Source organism: Schistocerca gregaria, chromosome X (genome assembly GCF_023897955.1).
Source record: "Schistocerca gregaria isolate iqSchGreg1 chromosome X, iqSchGreg1.2, whole genome shotgun sequence".
NCBI classification, from domain to species: Eukaryota; Metazoa; Arthropoda; class Insecta; order Orthoptera; family Acrididae; genus Schistocerca; species Schistocerca gregaria.
In genome coordinates this window covers 407,877,973-407,899,150 of record NC_064931.1, presented here as the reverse complement: position 1 = coordinate 407,899,150, position 21,178 = coordinate 407,877,973, and the positions used below count along the sequence as shown (strand labels likewise).

General features: G+C 40.8%; 1 protein-coding gene across 5 annotated transcripts in view; it reads left to right on the top strand.

Moving 5' to 3' along the window:
* Nucleotides 1–21,178, top strand: part of LOC126297752 (pancreatic triacylglycerol lipase-like) — a 456,502-nt gene that overhangs the window by 414,892 nt on the left and 20,432 nt on the right. For all 5 annotated transcript variants that reach the window (XM_049988926.1, XM_049988923.1, XM_049988925.1 and 2 more), the window contains one exon: nt 11,439–11,642. In XM_049988926.1, the coding sequence (XP_049844883.1) occupies nt 11,439–11,642 (204 nt within the window). The remainder of the gene's footprint in view (nt 1–11,438; nt 11,643–21,178) is intronic.

The window sequence follows — 21,178 nt, the reverse complement described above, 5'->3', positions numbered from 1 at the left end:
TTAGATAAAACTTGAAATATATAGACTTAACCAAACAAGCCAGAGAATGTGCTTAATGAAAATGATGATAATGAGGACTTTGAAGTATGGGATAGGCCATAACACACACACACTCATTTTCTCTCTCTCTCTCTCTCTCTCTCTCTCTCTCTCTCTCTCTCTCTCTCTCTCTCTCTCTTTCTCTCTCTGTGTGTGTGTGTGTGTGGGGGGGGGGGGGGGGGGCGGGGGGGGGGGGGGTGTTCTTGATGTACTGATTCTAGTTTCACTTTAATTACAAACTACACAACAGTAAGAAAGACACTATTGCAATTAGCCTATATGTGAAAATTTTGAGAATTAATATTAATAATAACAATCCTTGATATGAATTAAAATTTCATGACATAAAGTGGGTTCATAATTTGTATAGGAACTGGTGATTTGCATACAAATTTGTTTTTCACGAATGTCTATTTTCCTCATAACTATGTGTCAGTGCTTTGGGCTCCCGTCATTCTCAGTGCCGCAGTTCTATTAGATATTAAGAAATTCCTCTTTTTCAGAAATGTTTTTTTCAGTCTCTGTTTTATATCCTCTGTACTTCAACCATCATCACTTATTTCACTGCTCAAACAGTGAAACTCATCTGCTCGATTTAACGTCTCTTTTCCTAGTCTAATTCCCTTAGCATTGCCTGATTTACTTAAACTACATTCCATTATCCTTATTTTATATTTTTTTAATGTTTATCTTATAATACCTTTTGAAGATGTTACACATTGTTTGAATGGCTCTTCCAAGTTCTTTGATGTGTCTGAAAGAATTACAATGTCATCAGCAAAACTTGAAGTTTTATTTTTCTTCTCTGGACATTAATTATGCTGCATCATCCCAACAAGACACAGCAAGGGCAAAGGCACCACAGGCGCAAAGATGCGAGTTGGTGCCATTGCCAAAGAGACTCCCCACCCGTACGAGTTCCACCAGCGCCATGGGTGGCATTGAGGGTGAAGATATTGACTTCAACTTGGCCAATTGCCAGCCAAGTACCATCTACCAGTGACCGGACAATAGACAGAAACCTGCTTGGAAGAAGACAGAAGAGCAGCTCTCACCCACTTGGTTATAGATCATTGCCCAGGGCTGACTTAGACAGGGAATATCGTTTAGTGAACTCTTAGAAGTGAACAGACACTTGTAAATTGTGTTTTCTATGTACTGAAAAGTTTACCTATGATTTTTTGCACTTAGCTATTGAGAAGCTTTTTCATGTTATATTACATGCAGCATCGCAGACTTCATTATTCAACAAACCACACAGATAAAGAGACCGTTTTAACTCATTTGTGTGACTATGTTACTAATTTGTTGGAGTGTTGTAGAACCTTCGTTCGCCTCCCCTGTTACCTGACCCTGGGGCATAACTGTGTAATAGTGGTAGGGAGAAATTGTCTTTGTGGTGTACTGCACTAGAAGCCACTCCATAAACTCACAAACTCGGCCTACTGCAACAACAGTGGCAACTCAGCCTCGACAGCAGTGGCAACAAGGCCTTTACAAAATTGACAAAGAGGTGGCAGCTTCCCAAGCCAGAAGCAGTGGCGACAGTGGCTGGCATGACTTTTGCTTCAAATTTAAAGTGTTCTTATGTACCTTATTTCTTCTGCACAATTGTGACCTTTTATTTTATATATATAGTTGTGTTAGCATGTCATATACATCACATCTTTTGCTTTTATGTTATTGGTAATAAACTAGTTAAGATGTCAACCCCATCCACTAGGCACCCACAATTTATAATTCATTATTGCATGATGCAATTCTCATCTATGTTACTTTTGTAAACCCTTGTTGCCAGTTTTGTAAAGGCCTTGTTGCTACTTCTGTGGAGGCCGAGTTGCCACTGTTGTTACAGTAGGCTGAGTTTGTGAGTTTGTGAAATGGCTTCTGGTGTAGTACACCACTAAGACAATTTCTCCCGCCCACTATTACACAGTTATGTCCCACAGTCAAGTAACAGGATAGGAGAATGGAGGTTATACAACACTCCAACAAATTAGTAACAAAGTCACACAAATGATTTAAAAAGGTTTACTTGTCTTTGTGACTTGTTGAATAATGAAGTCTGCAACACTGCATGTAATATAACACAAAAAAGGCCCTCAATGGCTAAGTGCAAATAATCATTGGTAAACTTCTCAGTACATAACAGATGCAATTCACAACAACTGTCTGTTCCCTTCTAAGACTTCACTAAATGATGTTCCCTGTCTAAGTCAACCCTGGATGATGATCTTCAATGAAGTGGGCAAGAGCTTGCTCTTCATCTTCTGAGTAGGCTTCTGTCCATTGATGTCTGGTCATTGGCAGATTGTACTTGGCCGGCAATTGGCCAAGGCGAAGTCAATGTCTCCATCCTCAGCACTGCCCGTGGCACTGGTGGAACTCGCGCAAGGGGGGAGTCTCTATGGCATTGGAACCAGCTCACATCTTTGTGCCTGTGGTGCTTTTGCCCTGGCTGTGTTTTGTTTGGATGACACAGAATATTTCATTTCCAAATGTCTTCTTGGCTCCCTTCACAGCTTGCTCAGTGCACATACTTAATAACATCAGGATAGGCTTCAACACTGCCTAACTCTCTTCTCAACTATGTTTTCCCTTTTGTGTCCTTCAACTCTAATAATTGCTGTCTGGTACCTGCACAAGTTGCAAATAACCTTCCAGTCCATGTATTTTATCCCTTTTTATGTTCAAAATTTCAAAGAGTGTGTTCAGTCAACATTGTCAAAATCAATCTGTAAATTTACAAATGCTACAAATGTAGATTTCCTTTTCTTCAACCTATTTTCTAAGATCAGTCATAGGGCTAGTACTGCCCCTGTGTTCCTGTATTTCTCTGTAACCCAAGCTGATATTTGACAGTGATGACCTCTACAAGTGTTTCTGTGCTTCTGTAAAAAATATGCGTCAGTATTTTGCAACAATGACATACTAAACTAATAGTTTGGTAATATTCAGACTTGTCAGTAGCTGACTTCTCTGAAACTGAAATCATTACATTCTTCTTAAAGTGTGAGGATATTTTAACACTCTCATATATATTGCCCACCATGTGGAATAGTTTTGTCATGACTGGCCCTCACAAAGATCTTGATAATTACTAGGCCTTGTTTTAACTGAGATTTTTCAGTATTCTCTCAAATTCTTCTCACGGTATTATATCTAATTTTCAATTAATTTCTCCTTGATTTGCATAATTTTATCTTGTACATTTATATTTAAAGCAGTTTTATATAATACTTCCAACTTGCAGCTTTCCATTCTTTGCTTCGTGCTGGCTTGCCATTTTGACTCCTGATGTTCACAGAGTTGCTTGCCTTTTTCTCCAAATGTGCTTTAATTTCTTAGTAGGTAACATTTACCTTCACACTAGTCACACATACTTCTACAGCCTTGCATTTGTCCTCTAGCCATACCTAATTAGCCATTTTGCTCTTTGTGTCAGTCTCATTTTTTTTCTTTTTAAACATCTATATTCCTTTTGCTTTCTTCATTAGCTGCATTTTTATATTTTTTCCTTTAGAGAATTAAATTCAATATTTTATTTGTTATTCAAGGACTTCTATTAGGCTCTGTGTTAATCCTCTGCTGCCCCCTTCATCTTCAATTGCATTTCAGTCCCCTGCTTCCATCAAACACTGCCTAATGCTCATTCTGAAACTGTTAACAAGCTCTGGTTCTTTCAGTTTATCCAGGGTCCCTTCTCTGTAAATTCCTATCTTTTTTTAATTTTTGTCAGTTTTAATCTACAGTTTATAACCAATGAATTATGGCCAGAGTCCACATTTGCCCTGGGAAAAGACTTACAGGTTAAAATCTGGTTTCAAAATCTTTGTTTCACCACTATATAATCAGTCTAAATATTTCCATTGTCCCCACGTCTCTACCACATATACAACCTTCTTTCACGATTCTTAAACCAAGTGTTAACCATGATTAAATTATGCTGTGTGCAAAATTCTATAAGACAGCTTACTCTTCCAGTCTTGCCCTCAGTCCATGTTCTCATATAACTTTTCCTACCATAGGATTTTAGTCATCCATTACAATTAAAGATTCATCTCCCTTACACTATCTCAAGAATTTCTTGTACGTCATCACACATTCTTTCAACCTCTTCGCCATCTAAGGAGACAGCTGGTATATAAACTTGTACTATTGTGGTGGGTGTAGGTTTCATCTCTATCTTGGCTGTGATAATGTGTTCACTATGCTGTTAATAGTAACGTACCTATATTCCTATTTTCTGACTCATTCTTAGGCCTACCCCTGTCTCATCCCTGTCTGATTTCATGTAGATAATCCTGTCCTGACCTGGCCAAATCAATTTCTTTTTTTAAATTCTCTGGCCCTAACTACCTGATTAAGGGATATAACTCCCACTCCGGGAGCAGTAGTATGCCAGTTTTGTTTTCCCTAATGACAACATCCTCTCGAGTAGTGCCTGCCCATGGATACAAATGAGAGACTATTTTACTTCTGTAATATTTTACTGAAGTGGATGCCATCATCATTAAGCCATCATTAAGGTGCATGCCTTTAGGTAAAAAAAGAATGATGGCTGTAGTTTTCCCTTGCTTTCAGCCACTCACAGTACCAATGTTACAAGGCCGGTTAGTCTGGTCTCTCAGGTACTCCTCCATTGTGGTTGCCTCTACAGCATGGCTATTGATACTGTTGAGGCATGCAACCCACCCACCTCTACAAGGTCCATAGTTCAATGAGAGGTTCCCATTAATAGCTGAGATTAATTACAGACATTACCATGGTGTTCTACCAGTTAACTAATAACATATTAATGTATTCTCTTTTTCACCTGCAGGAATGGATGTAGCCTTTTGTAACTTAGCTACCAGATACATGATTCATAACTGTGCATATTCAGCTTTTCATGATGTATCTAATAATCTAATTAAATTTTAGGCATGTAGCCATGCAGCTTTTATCTCTTCCACCAATATTTCAGCTGTGTATTTTCCAACTGTCCTCTAAGTGAGCCAAGAGACTGACAGTACAGCTCCAAGAGCAGTATTACATGCTCCACTGTGTACTTACTGGACACTGTGTATGCAAGTCCACACCTCAGAAGCCAGTCAGCAACAAAAGCTAAACATTGTATCCACATGCCTCATGTGGCAGGCAGAGAAAGTGTTCAAATGGTCAAGTTCTTTATCTATGTATCTTCAGTGGTGACATCTACGTGATTTACTTATTGAAAGTGCTGGATTCCATAATTTGTCGAAGTTAAAATGACTATTGCAATTTATTAAATGTTCTGTTATTCAAATCTCTTTAACTTCTTACGCATTGGGTCGCAAAATGATTAGGTGGAAGCTAAAATCTTCATCTCATGAGGCCTATAGAGTGGCACATATCTATGAAACATTCTATCAGTGATGACTTGTCTGGCTGAACCATGGGGGTGTACTGTTGAAGTTTAGTGTCTCTTTCATGAACAGTTCATGCTGTTTGGCCAATATATCAGCTGCTACAAGTTCCAAAAGGAATCTGGTACCTGCAAATCTTTTAAAGAAACAAGGTCTCCTTTAGAGATGCAAGTAGGGCTGTAGACTTCATAGGATGGCAGAAGATCACTTTGACATGTTGTTCTCAAGGATCTAGCACAAATCTGAAGAACGTTGATGGTACATTAGAACATGCTGTATATTGCAAACCCATACACACAAATCTACACTCCTGGAAATGGAAAAATGAACGCATTGACACCGGTGTGTCAGACCAACCATACTTGCTCCGGACACTGTGAGAGGGCTGTACAAGCAATGATCACACGCACGGCACAGCGAACACACCAGGAACCGCGGTGTTGGCCGTCGAATGGTGCTAGCTGCACAGCATTTGTGCACTGCCGCCGTCAGTGTCAGCCAGTTTGCCGTGGCATGCGGAGCTCCATCGCAGTCTTTAACACTGGTAGCATGCCGCGACAGCGTGGACGTGAACCGTATGTGCAGTTGACGGACTTTGAGCGAGGGCGTATAGTGGGCATGCGGGAGGCCGGGTGCATGTACCGCCAAATTGCTCAACACGTGGGGCGTGAGGTCTCCACAGTACATCGATGTTGTCGCCAGTGGTCGGCGGAAGGTGCACATGCCCGTCGACCTGTGACCGGACCGCAGCGGCGCACGGATGCACGCCAAGACTGTAGGATCCTACGCAGTGCCATAGGGGACTCACCGCCACTTCCCAGCAAATTAGGGACACTGTTGCTCCTGGGGTATCGGCGAGGACCATTCGCAACCGTCTCCATGAAGCTGGGCTACGGTCCCGCACACCGTTAGGCCGTCTTCCGCTCATGCCCCAACATCGTGCAGCCCGCCTCCAGTGGTGTCGCGACAGGCGTGAATGGAGGGACGAATGGAGACGTGTCGTCTTCAGCGATGAGAGTCGCTTCTGCCTTGGTGCCAATGATGGTCGTACGCGTGTTTGGCGCCGTGCAGGTGAGCGCCACAATCAGGACTGCATACGACCGAGGCACACAGGGCCAACACCCGGCATCATGGTGTGGGGAGCAATCTCCTACACTGGCCGTACACCTCTGGTAATCGTCGAGGGGACACTGAATAGTGCACGGTACATCCAAACCGTCATTCAACCCATCGTTCTACCATTCCTAGACCGGCAAGGGAACTTGGTGTTCCAACAGGACGTTGCACGTCCGCATGTATCCCGTGCCACCCAACGTGCTCTAGAAGGTATAAGTCAACTACCCTGGCCAGCAAGATCTCCGGATCTGTCCCCCATTGAGCATGTTTGGGACTGGATGAAGCGTCGTCTCACGCGGTTTGCACGTCCAGCACGAACGTTGGTCCAACTGAGGCACCAGGTGGAAATGGCATGGCAAGCCATTCCACAGGACTACATCCAGCATCTCTACGATCGTCTCCATGGCAGAATAGCAGCCTGCATTGCTGCGAAAGGTGGATATACACTGTACTAGTGCCGACATTGCGACATTGTGCATGCTCTGTTGCCTGTGTCTATGTGCCTGTGGTTCTGTCAGTGTGATCATGTGATGTATCTGACCCCAGGAATGAGTCAATAAAGTTTCCCCTTCCTGGGACAATGAATTCACGATGTTCTTATTTCAATTTCCAGGAGTGTATATTTAAATACCAGCACTTGGAATCACCCTTCACAAAGTGCTGGTGTCCTTAAGACTTTGGAATCTGGCACTTGGTATAGCTGAACTGTAGAGAGGTTGCCACAGTGTTGTTTCCACTGAAGATACTTAGAGAATGGATTCAATAATTTAAGCACACTCTCCCCCTATCACAGTGGCACACAATCTGCAAGATATACCATTGTGTTACTGTCCAGCATCGGTAATGCCACCATAATGGAGCATAGAAAACCACTCTTAACTCTGTGTCATCAGTGTCTTTGCTCATTTCAAAAATGTCCTGAAACTAGATGACCAAAATAACAGTGAAAGCTCTGAAATTAGCATAGCTACATGTGTGAAACTTACTGGCTTGATCATAATTGACCATAAGGTATCAGGAGCAACTTCTCTAGTATGAAAAGAAAGCCATATATGCATACCACATATCATCCCCTCTATGTTAAAACAGTGAATATGCATTATACTAGTTATGAGATACACAGGATTGAATGTTTCACAAAGTCTTCAAACTAAAGTATGGTAATTAAAGAAATTGATTTTTGTGATTTATTGTTACCATATGTACAAATGTTAAGATATGAGATTCATAACCATACCTCCCACCTCTTGGAGGGGGGAGGGTTATAACTGTGCATTCATCGTTCTGAATTACCAAGACATACTGAATTTTCAGATACATACTGTAAGTAAATCAGACATATCAGATACTAATTCCAGTTTTTATTGCTTCAAAGCAAACAAGAGAAACTACTAACTATATACTGAATCAGCAATAAAACTGTAAACAAAAATCAAATTCACAGAAACATTTCATCTCCATCAGTATCTAGTTCAGGCAATGTGTCACACACAGTTTGAGTGGTCAAGAAATGGCAGTAATATTCATGATTTTCCCATGTAATTATCTGCTTCTCACACATTGAAAGCAGAACCTGGAGCTTTGCTGCTATTATCAGAAGTTTTTTTGTGTATTCCTTTTGATGAGTCATTTGCTGAAGGTTCTTTCCTTCTTGTTAAGGTTACTTCTCTAAAGATGTCTTCAAATTCTATCTTATAAAACACTGTAAGAGGTTTCCTTCTTTTGCAGTTGAAGAGGCAAAATTTGAGCATTAGAATTAGGGTCATTATCTGATCATTTTTAAAATTTAGGAACTACTCATACAACATACCGCAGACGATGAAAGTATGAGAGTTCCTCCTGCAATTTTGAATGGTTTGTTTCAATCCTTCAGAGTGGTACATCAGCTAGTACTTATGTGAATGGTTTGTTTCAATCCTTCAGAGCGGTACATCAGCTAGTACTTACTTTTTTTCTCTGTTGTGAAATCAATAAAGTTACACTCCATTTCTGTGTCACCTGTTTCAAAAAAATGTGTAGTCAGTTTACTGTAAGTTTGGGTGATTCTTGCACAGTGACAGACAGAAACACAAAGAGAGACTTCTTCAGCTGAACCCCTCAGACAGCTGGTATTATTCTTACTTTTGTAATTTCTATTAGCACCATGATGTAGTCATAGACACATCTTGCAGTTTCCATTGATCCTCTCATTCCACAAGTTACTAGTGCCATCTTGATTTCTCAGATTGTGTGTGGTCAAATGATACACTGCCAGGTTTCCTCATTTTGACTATTTGTAGGAAGAAGTATTTGAGGTATTCAACACAGCTCGTTGATAAAAATTTATGGCCACATCAATTGGGTTGTTCTGTGGTGTTGTTTTTCTCTGCAAATACTTGTCATGATTGTCTTGCTTCAACAGCTTCCCATTCTTGGGCAGTGAATTAAATGTGGTACATTTGCAATACAGATCTTCCTTCAGTCTAAAGAATCCTAAATTTTGTACTCATGGAATATTTTATGGGGTTTTGGAAGATATGCTGGCTTTCAGTTGCCTTCATTTTCAGTTTTATAGTAATTATACATTAATGTGATATTTAGGCTTGAATTGAGGTACCTTCTTGCAGCTGAATGGAAAGATAACTCAGAATGTTCCACCTTACGTGTACAATCATCATCATTCTCCAACAGTTTGTTATATTGTTTATGTCTGCCAGGTTCATCTTGATCAGCCGTACCATCACAGATTTTTGTACATCTTTTGTGCAGTCTTATTGCAGCTATGATGTAGAAATGCATTTTTGCCCAATAATAATGTGGTGTATAATGAACTGAGCTCTTAAATGAACAGCTGAAATGTTATAAACACATTGTTACATGTGAAGTGACATAAATAATGATGAGATACATGATTGTAATCACATGTAAGAAAATTTGGAAGCATATCTGATCAATGTATGCAGCACATTGATGTTTGAAAAATGCTATGGGAGCTTGTAACAGAGTACCACAATCTTGGATGTGGTTTATTCACTGTTGTGGCATTGCAAAATTATTATTATTATTATTATTTACTAAAGCAACTCATTCAAGGTTTTTATACGATACAGGACTCAAAGAATGCAACTTGCCAATACATATAAATCAAAATTGCCTTTTTCACACATTTGTGGTTTTTTCATAAGAGATACAATATACCCTACTATCCAAGCGTCTACCTCCTGTGTATAGTCTGCACTTGACATACTAGGGAGGTCCTCCACTTGATAGGGGAGGCCAAGAAATCTGTGTATGTGATTGTTGCAGAATGGTCTGAGGCCTCTGGTTTCATCTCTCCACCTGCTTACAAACTAGAGAGCCACTGTCAGTTGTGGGAATTATGATTCTTCCACAACACATGTGAAGTTATTCGTCCTCACTACTACAGCCAGCCATCTGAAGTAACTAAGAGTGGCCTCTGAACCCAGGCAGCAGTTATGTGGGTATGAGCCATAAATTGCAGCGAACTGCACAGATTGTAGGCAGTAGCTGCCAGCAGGGCCTTCCTTATAACTTGAAGGTCCAGTATTAAACTTGCAGATTGTTTGTCTACCCACCTTTCTCTGATCATCACCATTCTCTGGCTGATGTTATCTCTCTCTGTGACCAGCTTGTCCAGACTTTTAGGGAAGAATGCCCTCAATCCTAATAGCTCATCTTCTGACACACATCTTTCATGATGGCAATGATGGTACAACGAGAGAAGTTAAGGCATAAATAGGGGCATATCAACTGCTGTTTTTCTTGTTAGTAATCCACAGATGAACAAAGATGCCAGCAATACATGTTGGTGTGCTAAGTAGCTAGATGTTAGGCAGTATTAATTTATTTTAATTCACTGCTAACCCTTATTAGCAAACAATTGTGTTCGTAATAACATTGTATAGTAGTGTTTTGTAGTTTGTAGCAATAATCTCAGTTTTGTCCATATAAAATCACATTTTCAATTGTTTCCTCCATCTGTCACTTCTGCTTTCAAAGAAACATGGTTGCATTTTTGTTTTGTATGCTATCTAGCATGAGACAGTAGTCCATGTGCTCATATCCATTCATAACACATATATGAAGTGCCAAATTATAATGCATACATACTATATACCCCCCATTACATACAGTGCATTTGCTTGTGGAGTACACGAGTAGTTCAATAAACAGCTAACAGAACTGTAATCCTATTTCATTAATGTTATGACTTGTGCTGTGTTGCAATTGTCATATCCAGTTAACTGTTGTAACAGAATTTTTTAAGAAACAAAGAGGTAAAGAGTTACTGAATTACCAGAATTTAGCCTATAGTACTCACTGCCTTTTAATTTTAACAGTGAGTATTTCGTTAAATGACATAATGTTTTTATGATGACATAAGAATTATATGAGATTCAGACTGTATACTTCAGAGTTCACCAATTCCAACAAAGTTGGACTAAACAATTTAGCTCTTAGTTGTAGAATGTCCATTTTCAATTAATTGGTTTAAATTTCCACATGTTAGTGCTGTTTTAGCACTAATAATTTCAGCTTAAAACACTAATTTCCTAAGTTTGTAGATATAAATTATTTAAGATGTGTACTTTAACATGCATACAAAATAGAAACTGCTGTGACCTGCTTTGGCATTCATCCAGAATATTAATTTTTGCTACTTCCTTTTTTCATTATTTAATAACATAATTTTCTGTAACTGCATTAACTCAGACAAAGCATTTTATGTGGAAAAATAAATGGTTAGAACAATCTGCTCTATTAGAGACTGGACATTCTTTAGAACGTTCAAAAGAGCACTGGAATTATTACTAATTTCTGTCTACAATAATTTCTCTTCATGGTGTTGTATTTTAACAATATAAGCTGCAGCTTAACACACTTACCTTGTTGCAGTGGCTATGTGAAATTACAACATGGGCAGTCCCGAACTTTTGTTGTAACACATCCAATGGATGTTGGACCCATTCGCAAAGTGGAGTTTTACTGGCAGTATGATATGGATGTCCTGCAGCCACGATCTCTCTGTTTCTTTTGGTGTAATGATCATCTATATGTGTCAAAAATAGAGGTTGCAGAAGTGGATATCAATAACAGGAAGTAAGTATGAGCCAATCTAAAAGTATCCTTACATATGGACATACACAGATTTGGCTTTTAGAGGTATGCGGTCCCCATGTAATGACTGTTTCCATTGTAGTTTTTGTTATGATAGTAATCATACTCTATGTTCGTGATCTCTACAGATCAGATGTAATTGCGTCTGCATGATCACTAAAGACAAGACACTGCTCTACATAGTATATGTCAATAATTGTATCTGTGTCTTTATGATGAAAAGCATTGTAAGGTGCTTGCTAAGGGTACGTTTTGCTATGCCACATATTAATATTTCATTCTATTCCAGTCACAGTTGCAATATTTTGTGAAATGTTACTAGTCAAATTTTATATTAATGCTCCGATAGGAATGCTGTGTAGCTGGTGAGGGCTACTTGCAGATTCCACCCATATAGACTGTAACTGGAATTTTCTAGAAAGATTTCTGTGAGATATTATCCACCTTTGTTTGAGAGACCTCAAATTAGGACATTTCAGAAATGCTGTGACCCTCACCTGAGCGTTAAAAATACTCTTTTGTTTACATTCAGTGTCCCTTCCTAGGCATATCTGCTGTGGGTCATACACAATAAAGTAGTGCTCCACTGTAGGTCATACAAGCACTCCATGACCAATACCACACATTGAGCAATTGCAGTTACCCAGTAATTATCAAATATAATAGTAATGCTCCTATCACCTCTCCCTTGAGAGCTCCTCATCAAAGCCTTGAAGGTTCAAGGCATGTTGACCAGCTATTGTGTTGTCCTCTGCCTTGTCAGCAACATATGGATGCAGTATGGAGGGGCATGTGGTTGGGGTATTGCTCTTCTGACTGTTTTGCCCTTTCCTGACTGTAGACACTATTTCTCTTTCAAATAGCTTCTCAACTGGTACCAGGAGGTTGAGTGCATCATATACCAGTGCCCCCACCAAAATCTTTGGCAGCACCAGAACTGGAAACCAGGTCCTATGCATGGCAGCCATCTTCACTAACCATTCAGCTATGGAGACAGACACCCTTCCCTTAGAATCATGCAAAATTGTATATGTGTCAGCCAAGGGCTCTGCATCCAGTATAATGTGCCTCATGCTCTGTAATAAATACTGTAGGCGCCCCGGTGGTCCCGGTTGCCTGCGGTGGACTGGAAGCCGAGCGGTGACCTCTCCAGTTGTCAGGATGCTAGGAAATGACTGTAGACACATCAGAAACGCCAAAGAAACATTGTTAATTCATGACACCTTTATTCCTGCTGAGTAAAATGTGGCCCACGTAACACAGGCCAGCTGAGCTTGGTGATATCAGCACCCTTCTTCGAGTCCTCGCTGACTCGGAGCTATGACACCAGCTCTGGCCCGCACCAGTGATGCTAGTGCAGTGCCGCGTGCTGTGACATAGCGGTGAAATGCCCTTACTTTGACCACGCGTGGCTGGCCGGCAGCAGAGAGGACCAGAGCTGGTACTGTCCCATCATGTCTGCTGCTGGATGGGCTGCCCTTACTGCAACATCTCCTTAATAAAGATTAAAATGTCGATCACCGAGCTGAGTGCTATGCAGCAACCCAGTACACATCTAACTGCAGGTCTAACTGCGAATGCCTTGTTGCTATCAAAGCTGGCGTATTTAGAGGAAGCACGAGTGACGTCTTCTCGTCATGCTCATTTGTAATTAATGCATTCGTTCCACTTATACTGCTGATTTATCTGTCGTACTCGCCCCGTAGGTGTTCTTGTGACAGAGTTATGTGTTGTTACGATAGAAGTTATGAAATGCAGTACAGCTGACGCTATACCTCTGTCTTACACTCTACTAACGTCTCCGTATAACACAAGCCCATGTGCTAAGCAAGTCTCTGTCGTCTGTTGTTTGTAACGAGGCCACTGACCCTGCATGACGACACATTCCGATACATGTGCAATCCTCTTACCTCCTGGCTAACCTACTGCCTCTGGCTCTCGGTGTAGGCAACGAAACTTTGACAATATTCCATGTTTCCAACTCTATACTATTCCGTGACACTACACATCCCCCTCCATTAAGAAAATTCATCTCGAATTTTACAATTATGGACTTACTAGTTGTGCACGCCATACTTCCTTATACTCTACAGGTATCTTATAACTACTCCTTCAACACTGTCAAACTTTTCTTATCCACTAATAATCTATTTACACTTAATACTGATCCCAATCTTATCATTGGTTATGTATTTATATTGCATTCCACTATTCCCAATCCATCCCATAGGTATTTGATGTACGGTTGTTATTTCAGAACGAGACATCTTTTTCCATATACAGAGTAAGTTGCACAAATAAACACTAGAACTAAGATTATGCTCATTGTTGACACACTAAATATAATTGTGTTTTGTGTAGGTTTTTCCTGATATTGCTGCACATGCTGCAGTAGTTGATTAACTGAGATCTGCTCTTTTCCTGAGATAATCAGGCTATCTAAAGATTGTAGCAATGTGGGATCCAAGAACTCGTTAATAAACGTTAGGTTCTGGAGAGGCAATATGTGTGGTGGTTCCTCTGGATAATACAAGATAGGCTGTCTCACGTTAATCATTGTTGTACCCGTGAAAGTAGCTGGTAGGTGAAAATGCTTCCCCACTTTTTCACATCCAGTGCCATTAATTAATAACCCACTGCCCTGCAATTCAAGCTTTGATATATCTGTCAATCTATCATTTCTGTAACAAGTAGCAACTACAGTCTCTAGTTCGAACACAGAGTAAATACAATGTTCCCCAACTTTCTGAAATTTCGGTTCCCGAAGTAACACCTTCTTTTCGCATCCTAAGGTTCCCATATTCCCCAAGAACAACTGCATCTCACATGAATGATTGTGGGTGCCACCTCCTTTGCTGGACAAATAAAAACACTTCTCCTGAAACAGTCTGTCAAATCTTCCGTAGACATTACCACATAAGCACTCCTCCATCTTGACACTGCAAACACTTCCCAAGTTTGCACTTGCACCCACTTCCCAAGTGCACCTCATCTAATGGGATACGGGTGTACTGTATAACACTGGTACCGTGAATTGGTACCCATCACTGTTATTTGCACTTCTACGTGTATACTCGCCTGAACCATAAGAGCAGTTCTCTTAGACTGTTCGCAGATGATGCTGTAATTTACCATCTAGTAAGGTCATCCGAAGACCAGTATCAGCTGCAAAGCGATTTAGAAAAGATTGCTGTATGGTGTGTCAGGTGGCAGTTGACGCTAAATAACGAAAAGTGTGAGATGATCCACATGAGTTCCAAAAGAAATCCGTTGGAATTCGATTACTCGATAAATAGTACAATTCTCAAGGCTGTCAATTCAACTAAGTACCTGGGTGTTAAAATTACGAACAACTTCAGTTGGAAGGACCACATAGATAATATTGTCGGGAAGGCGAGCCAAAGGTTGCGTTTCATTGGCAGGACACTTAGAAGATGCAACAAGTCCACTAAAGAGACAGCTTACACTACACTCGTTCGTCCTCTGTTAGAATATTGCTGCGTGGTGTGGGATCCTTACCAGGTGGGATTGACGGAGGACATCGAAAGGGTGCAAAAAAGGGCAGCTCGTTTTGTATTATCGCGTTATAGGGGAGAGAGTGTGGCAGATATGATACACGAGTTGGGATGGAAGTCATTACAGCATAGACGTTTTTTGTCGCGGCGAGACCTTTTTACGAAATTTCAGTCACCAACTTTCTCTTCCGAATGCGAAAATATTTTGTTGAGCCCAACCTACATAGGTAGGAATGATCATCAAAATAAAATAAGAGAAATCAGAGCTCAAACAGAAAGGTTTAGGTGTTCGTTTTTCCCGCTCGCTGTTCAGGAGTGGAATAGTAGAGAGAGAGTATGATTGTTGTTCGATGAACCCTCTGCCAAGCACTTAAATGTGAATTGCAGAGTAGTCATGTAGATGTAGATGTAGATGTAGACTCTCACTTTAGACATGCGATAGAATAATGGTAAATTCCGCTTTGCCGGAGGCACGACATGACGCACTCCTTCTGAGAATTCTTTCTGCACTTTCAGCAACGCCTTCAGCATCTGATCTGGACCTAACAAAGTGGCTCTCAATTGTCCATGCACTGCGTGATGCATAGCTTCATATAACACTTCCAATTCGACACGCGCATCATCCATCCTGTCTGCTAATGCCCTCAATAAAGCTGCTACTTGTATTTTCCCATCTATTCGGCTCAATCTGACCTGTATAGCCTCTATATCCCCATTCAACACTTTCCTGGTATTTGCTGCATACCGTTACAGGTCTGACGTCAACTCCCGCACTGTTCTAGTGACATTCAATATCCCCTGCTCCATGTTACCTATACATGTCGTGTGCCACTCCACTTTCAACTTTGTCTCCTCCGCCATCTCCTGCACCTCCCTCACCGTACTATTTAAGCTCTTTATATCTTCCTCGTCTGTAGTTCCAAACACTGTTTTCAGCAATTTTCCCCCTGCGTCCAATCACCTTCGTTTCCTGTGAACGAGCATTTGAGGGACCACTTCCATTACCTGTTGCAGCTGCCTTCTCAGCTTTTTGTATGAGAGCTTCAATTCCTGATACTTATTCCATAAGTCTTCAAACAATCCCTCCTTCTCCGTGGTCGCCTGTAGCACCCTAAACCTATCCTGTAGTGTCTGTACATCATTCCTCACTCCCCATATATTATACGTGAACACAATTGTCCACCTGCGGCTTGACAATACCACATCTAATTGTCTTGCAAACAAAATTCCCTTATCTAGTGGTTACACGTGCACCAACTCTCCTCTGCAACAGTGTAGCAGTACCAGCCTGACGAAAAGTTTCTCGCGCCACATCCTGGCACGGCACCTGAAGGAAAAGAAAGCCATGTCAATCACTCCCTTCCTTACCATGTCTAAAACACACAAATGACAAGTAAAAACTACACATACCCCCTATTACCTAATAACAATAAATACGACATGTTCCTCCCCGAGGACACTTAATCTACTTATCCCTAGACCTAAGTGTGTAAGGAACGTTCCTCTGCTGTTCTTTTAGCTTCAGTACCCTCACACCCTTTGTTACTGCTGGAAGAATCAGCGATAATGCATCCACTGCACCCTAAAATTGCTTATTCCTACTCACATGAACTACTGATGACTTGGTTGGTAACTGCAACTTTACATTCACTGGAGACACTATTTCATTTACCTGATATGGTCCAGAATATTTTGTCAAAAACTTCTCTGTTTTACCCTTCGGAACATAAGGATTAGCCAACAATACCCATTGACCAATTCTGTATTGCGGCAGTTTACCTGTTCTTTGCCCAGTACTCTCTTGTTTCTCCAAAGCTTTACTATTAGCACGCTGTACCCTTTGCCAAATCTCTCTCAATTTCTTTGCGAAATGCTTCACCGACTCATCCTGTGAACGTACCTGAGGTTTGAGTACATCAAATGGTGATGGCATTTTCTGACCATAAATTACCTCATACGGAGAGAGCCCCATTCCTGTATGAACTTTTGCGTTATATGCACTTGTCAGCAGGTTTAAATACATGTCCCAAGCCGTGTGTTCTGAATTTACGTAATGACTAATCATCTTAACTAACATCCTATGAACCCGTTCTGCTTGTCCATTCGACTGAGTATGAAATGGGCTTGTCCGCAATTTCTTAACTTTCAATAAACAGCATAACTACTTCATCAGCTCCGACATAAAGTTACTACCCTGATCTGTAATTATAGTATCAGGCACACCATACTTCAGCAACCAGTTATTTACTAAGACTTGTGCAACAGTGCTTGCCTTCTGATCTGGAATAGCTACCAATATTGTTAATACGTATCGATTACCTGCTTGGGTCTTGTTAAATGCTCCGATTACATCTAATCCAATGAATGCGAACGGGCGATCCGCTTCAGGTAGTCTCTGTAAATGAATTTTCTGATGACTTAAATCTGCTTTCTGCGCACACGGTATACAATTTTGCACATACTGCTCCACATCATTGTGACGTGTCTTCCACCAAAAACTTTCAGCTACCTGTTTATCAGTCGTTCTTTTACCACCATGACCCGACAATACATGGTTGTGCGCTTGTTTCAACACTTCTTCCCTCAGTGACTCCGGTACTACGACACGTAGTCCACACTTGGTCTTCCTGCAAAGCAACCCATCCTACATCTCAAACTACGGTTGCATTCGGAACAATTGACACTCTCTGTCAGTGCCTTGCACCTTTATCCACTCCCTGACACGTTCCACATCATTACGAAGTGTTGTATTCATGATCTATGGAACAAGTATTAATGTAATCTCTAATCTAATCTAACCTTCTCACCTATGCCCACAACTTGTACAGCTGCTATTTTTCTACTAAGCGCATCTGCATTCGTATGTTTTACCCCTGGTTTGTGAATTACCTTGTAGTCAAATTCACTTAGTTTCAGTGCCCATCTCGTTAAACGACTTGAAGGATCTTCCAACCCCAACAACCACTTCAGTGCTGCGTGATCTGTAATCACCTTAAACTTATGTCCATATAAATAACAGTGAAAATACGAGATACCGTAAATCACTGCTAAAATTTCTTTCTCTGTAGTTGAATAATTCTTCTCTGTCTTATTCAGTTACCTGGAAGAATAGGCCACTGGATGTTCCTGTCCATTAACCCTCTGAGAAAGAATACAACCTACAGCAATATTTCTAGCATCGCAAGATAGTATGAACTCTTGTTCAAAATCAGGAAGTATCAACGCTGGGTCTGATGTTTGTATCTGTTTGAGCTTCTCAAATGCCTCCTGACTCTGTGCTGTCCATTCAAACTTAACACCTTTCTTTAACAATCTCGTTAATGGATGTGCAATTTCGGCGAACCCCTTTACATATCTTCTGTAGTAATAACATAAACCGACATATTGCTGAACTTGTTTAGTTGTCTGTGGTACTGGAAAACCACGCACAGCCGCTGTTAGATGAGGATGTGTTCTTACCCCATCCTTACTGATAATATGCCCAAGATAAGTCACTTGTGTCTGAGAAAACTGACATTTCTCGACATTAAGCGTAAGATTTGCCGCTCTTAGCCTACTAAATGTTTCATTCAGTTGTCCACATGCTCTTCTATATTACACGAAAAAGTAACAATATCATCGAGGTATACCATAGCAATCTTCGGTTTCAGTCTCCGAAGCACACCATCCAAAAGACGCTGAAAAGTAGCAGGAGCGTTTTTCAACCCAAATGGCATTCTGCAATACTGAAAGTGACCAAGGCTTGCTGTAAACACCATCTTCAGTCTATCCTCAGGACTTACTTCTATCTGATGGTACCCACTCTTAAGATCTAGTCTCGAAAAATATTTACACCGACCTAGGTTGTTCAATGTCTCTGTGATGTTTGGTATTGGATATGCATCTGTTACAGTTTGTGCATTCAAAAATGTTAGTCACAAGAAAACCTATACTTTTTAGTACCGTTCAATGACTTCTTAGGAACTAACACTATGTTGGCAGACCACGGGCTTTCACTGTTCTCTATAATACCATCCCTTAGCTGTTGATTAATAAATTCTTCCACTAGTGGTTGTAGGTCTTTCACTATCCTGTATGGTTTTCTGTAGACCGGCGGACTATTGCCAGTTGGTATATGGTACTGTGTAATAGGAGTTGCTGGTAATGGACCTTCTGAATTAAACAAATCTACATACTCTAATAACAAAGCTTCCATAGCTTTCCTATCACCATTCTCCAAATCTTATCACGTAGTACAAATGCCTTGACTGTTTGCTTGATGTTATAATCACCTTTGGATTCACCTATATCCTCATCGTAGAGTATTTCCAAACTTGCTACCACTAAACCCTTTGGGAGATCCACTTCATCTGCCCCAAAATTATGTACACTGACCGGAATCATCAGTTCCCCATTTATATCTGTTACATGCACAACGCTCCTCCTAATAAAACAATGCATTTCATCCAATCCTTCATTGCTCTGCAGGGGCTCCACCACACGTAGTCTCTGCTGTGGTACATTGGTACCTACTGACAACCAAACTAACTTCCCTGTACCCAAAGGCAATCTGACATGCGTAATCATCTTTAATGCCCTTGTATGCGGTTCTGTTGGTGACATCTTAGCAACAGATGCACCTCGTGATGTAGAAACATTTACAGCTGTTGTACCCATTGAAAGCAAGTTTCCACTAAGTTCAACTGTACGCTGTGAAAGACTAATTTTGGCATGGTGTTTATTGAGGAAGTCCAGTCCGAAAATCACAGGATACCCTTGTCCCACAGTTGGCAACATTTCCATTCTAAAGTTCCAATCTTAAAAACGAACTGTGTTGTACCCAATGATTGCAACTCATTATTCCCTACTCCACGTAATCTATACCTAAGAGTACCTAGTCTTCTCCTACCCATGAGGTCTAGACTAGCAACAGATACATGTACCCCTGTATCAACCAAAAACTTACATCTGTTATTCCTTATAGCACCCTTCAAGCAACACTCCATCTCTGTAGTAGTTTTCACCGTACTTCTGCTTACCGGGAATGTCTTCCGACGGACGAAACACTCCTGTTCCCATTTAACGCATTTTCCTGTTTATTCCCGTTAACATTCTACTTACTACAACACTCATTCACCTTGTGACCGCAGCGTTTACAAGCATACCACTGCGGCTGTCTGCATTGAGCCTTCACGTGACCTTTCCTCCCACTGAGGTAACAATTCCTCTCCTACACAAAGATGCGTTTATCATTGCAAACCCTTGTTGCAATGTCTATCTCCTGCAGATGCATTGCAATACGCAGTGCTGCAACTAAATCCCCAGGATTCTCCATCCTAACCCTACGAGAAAATTCTGCAGGAATTCCACTGAGGAATACATCGAGGGCTCTGTTTTCTGCCTCTTGTAGTAATACACGATCCGCATCAGGATTACCCGATAATTCATAGGTCTGTGAATTAATTTTCTGTATCCTATCTGAAAAAGACACCACTGTCTCAATGACTTTCTGTGTCAAATTAGCTAACTTCTCCCTAAAAAATCTTGCACTATTCTGCTTACAATATCTTTGTCGTAACCCATCCGCCAATTCTTCAAACGTGCTCGCCTTACTGAGCGTCTTATGGTACATCATGAACATGTTGGCTTCCCCCGCATGTCGCAAATTTTCCATACGTAACGTAGTTACATCCGACCAATTGCTCATTGCAGCTGTTGCCAAAACATTGTTAATTAACGCTGTGACATCCTCTGTTGTTTTACCCGAGAAAGGCGTTATCAAGTTAGCTACTGAAGGATATATTGCAAGGTTGGACATTGCTACTTGAACCCATTTGCGACTCTTGCACTGAACGCAAGGTCTCCATTTGCACCATTAATTCCATTAATTCTACATGACGTAACTTATGCTACGCATTCTCTTCTAACAATTTTGAGACTTGCTCCGTCAGAGCAGCTATACTTACTTCAGTACTAACAGATCTTGTTTCTGCCATGACTTGTGCAAATTACCAACAACTTACT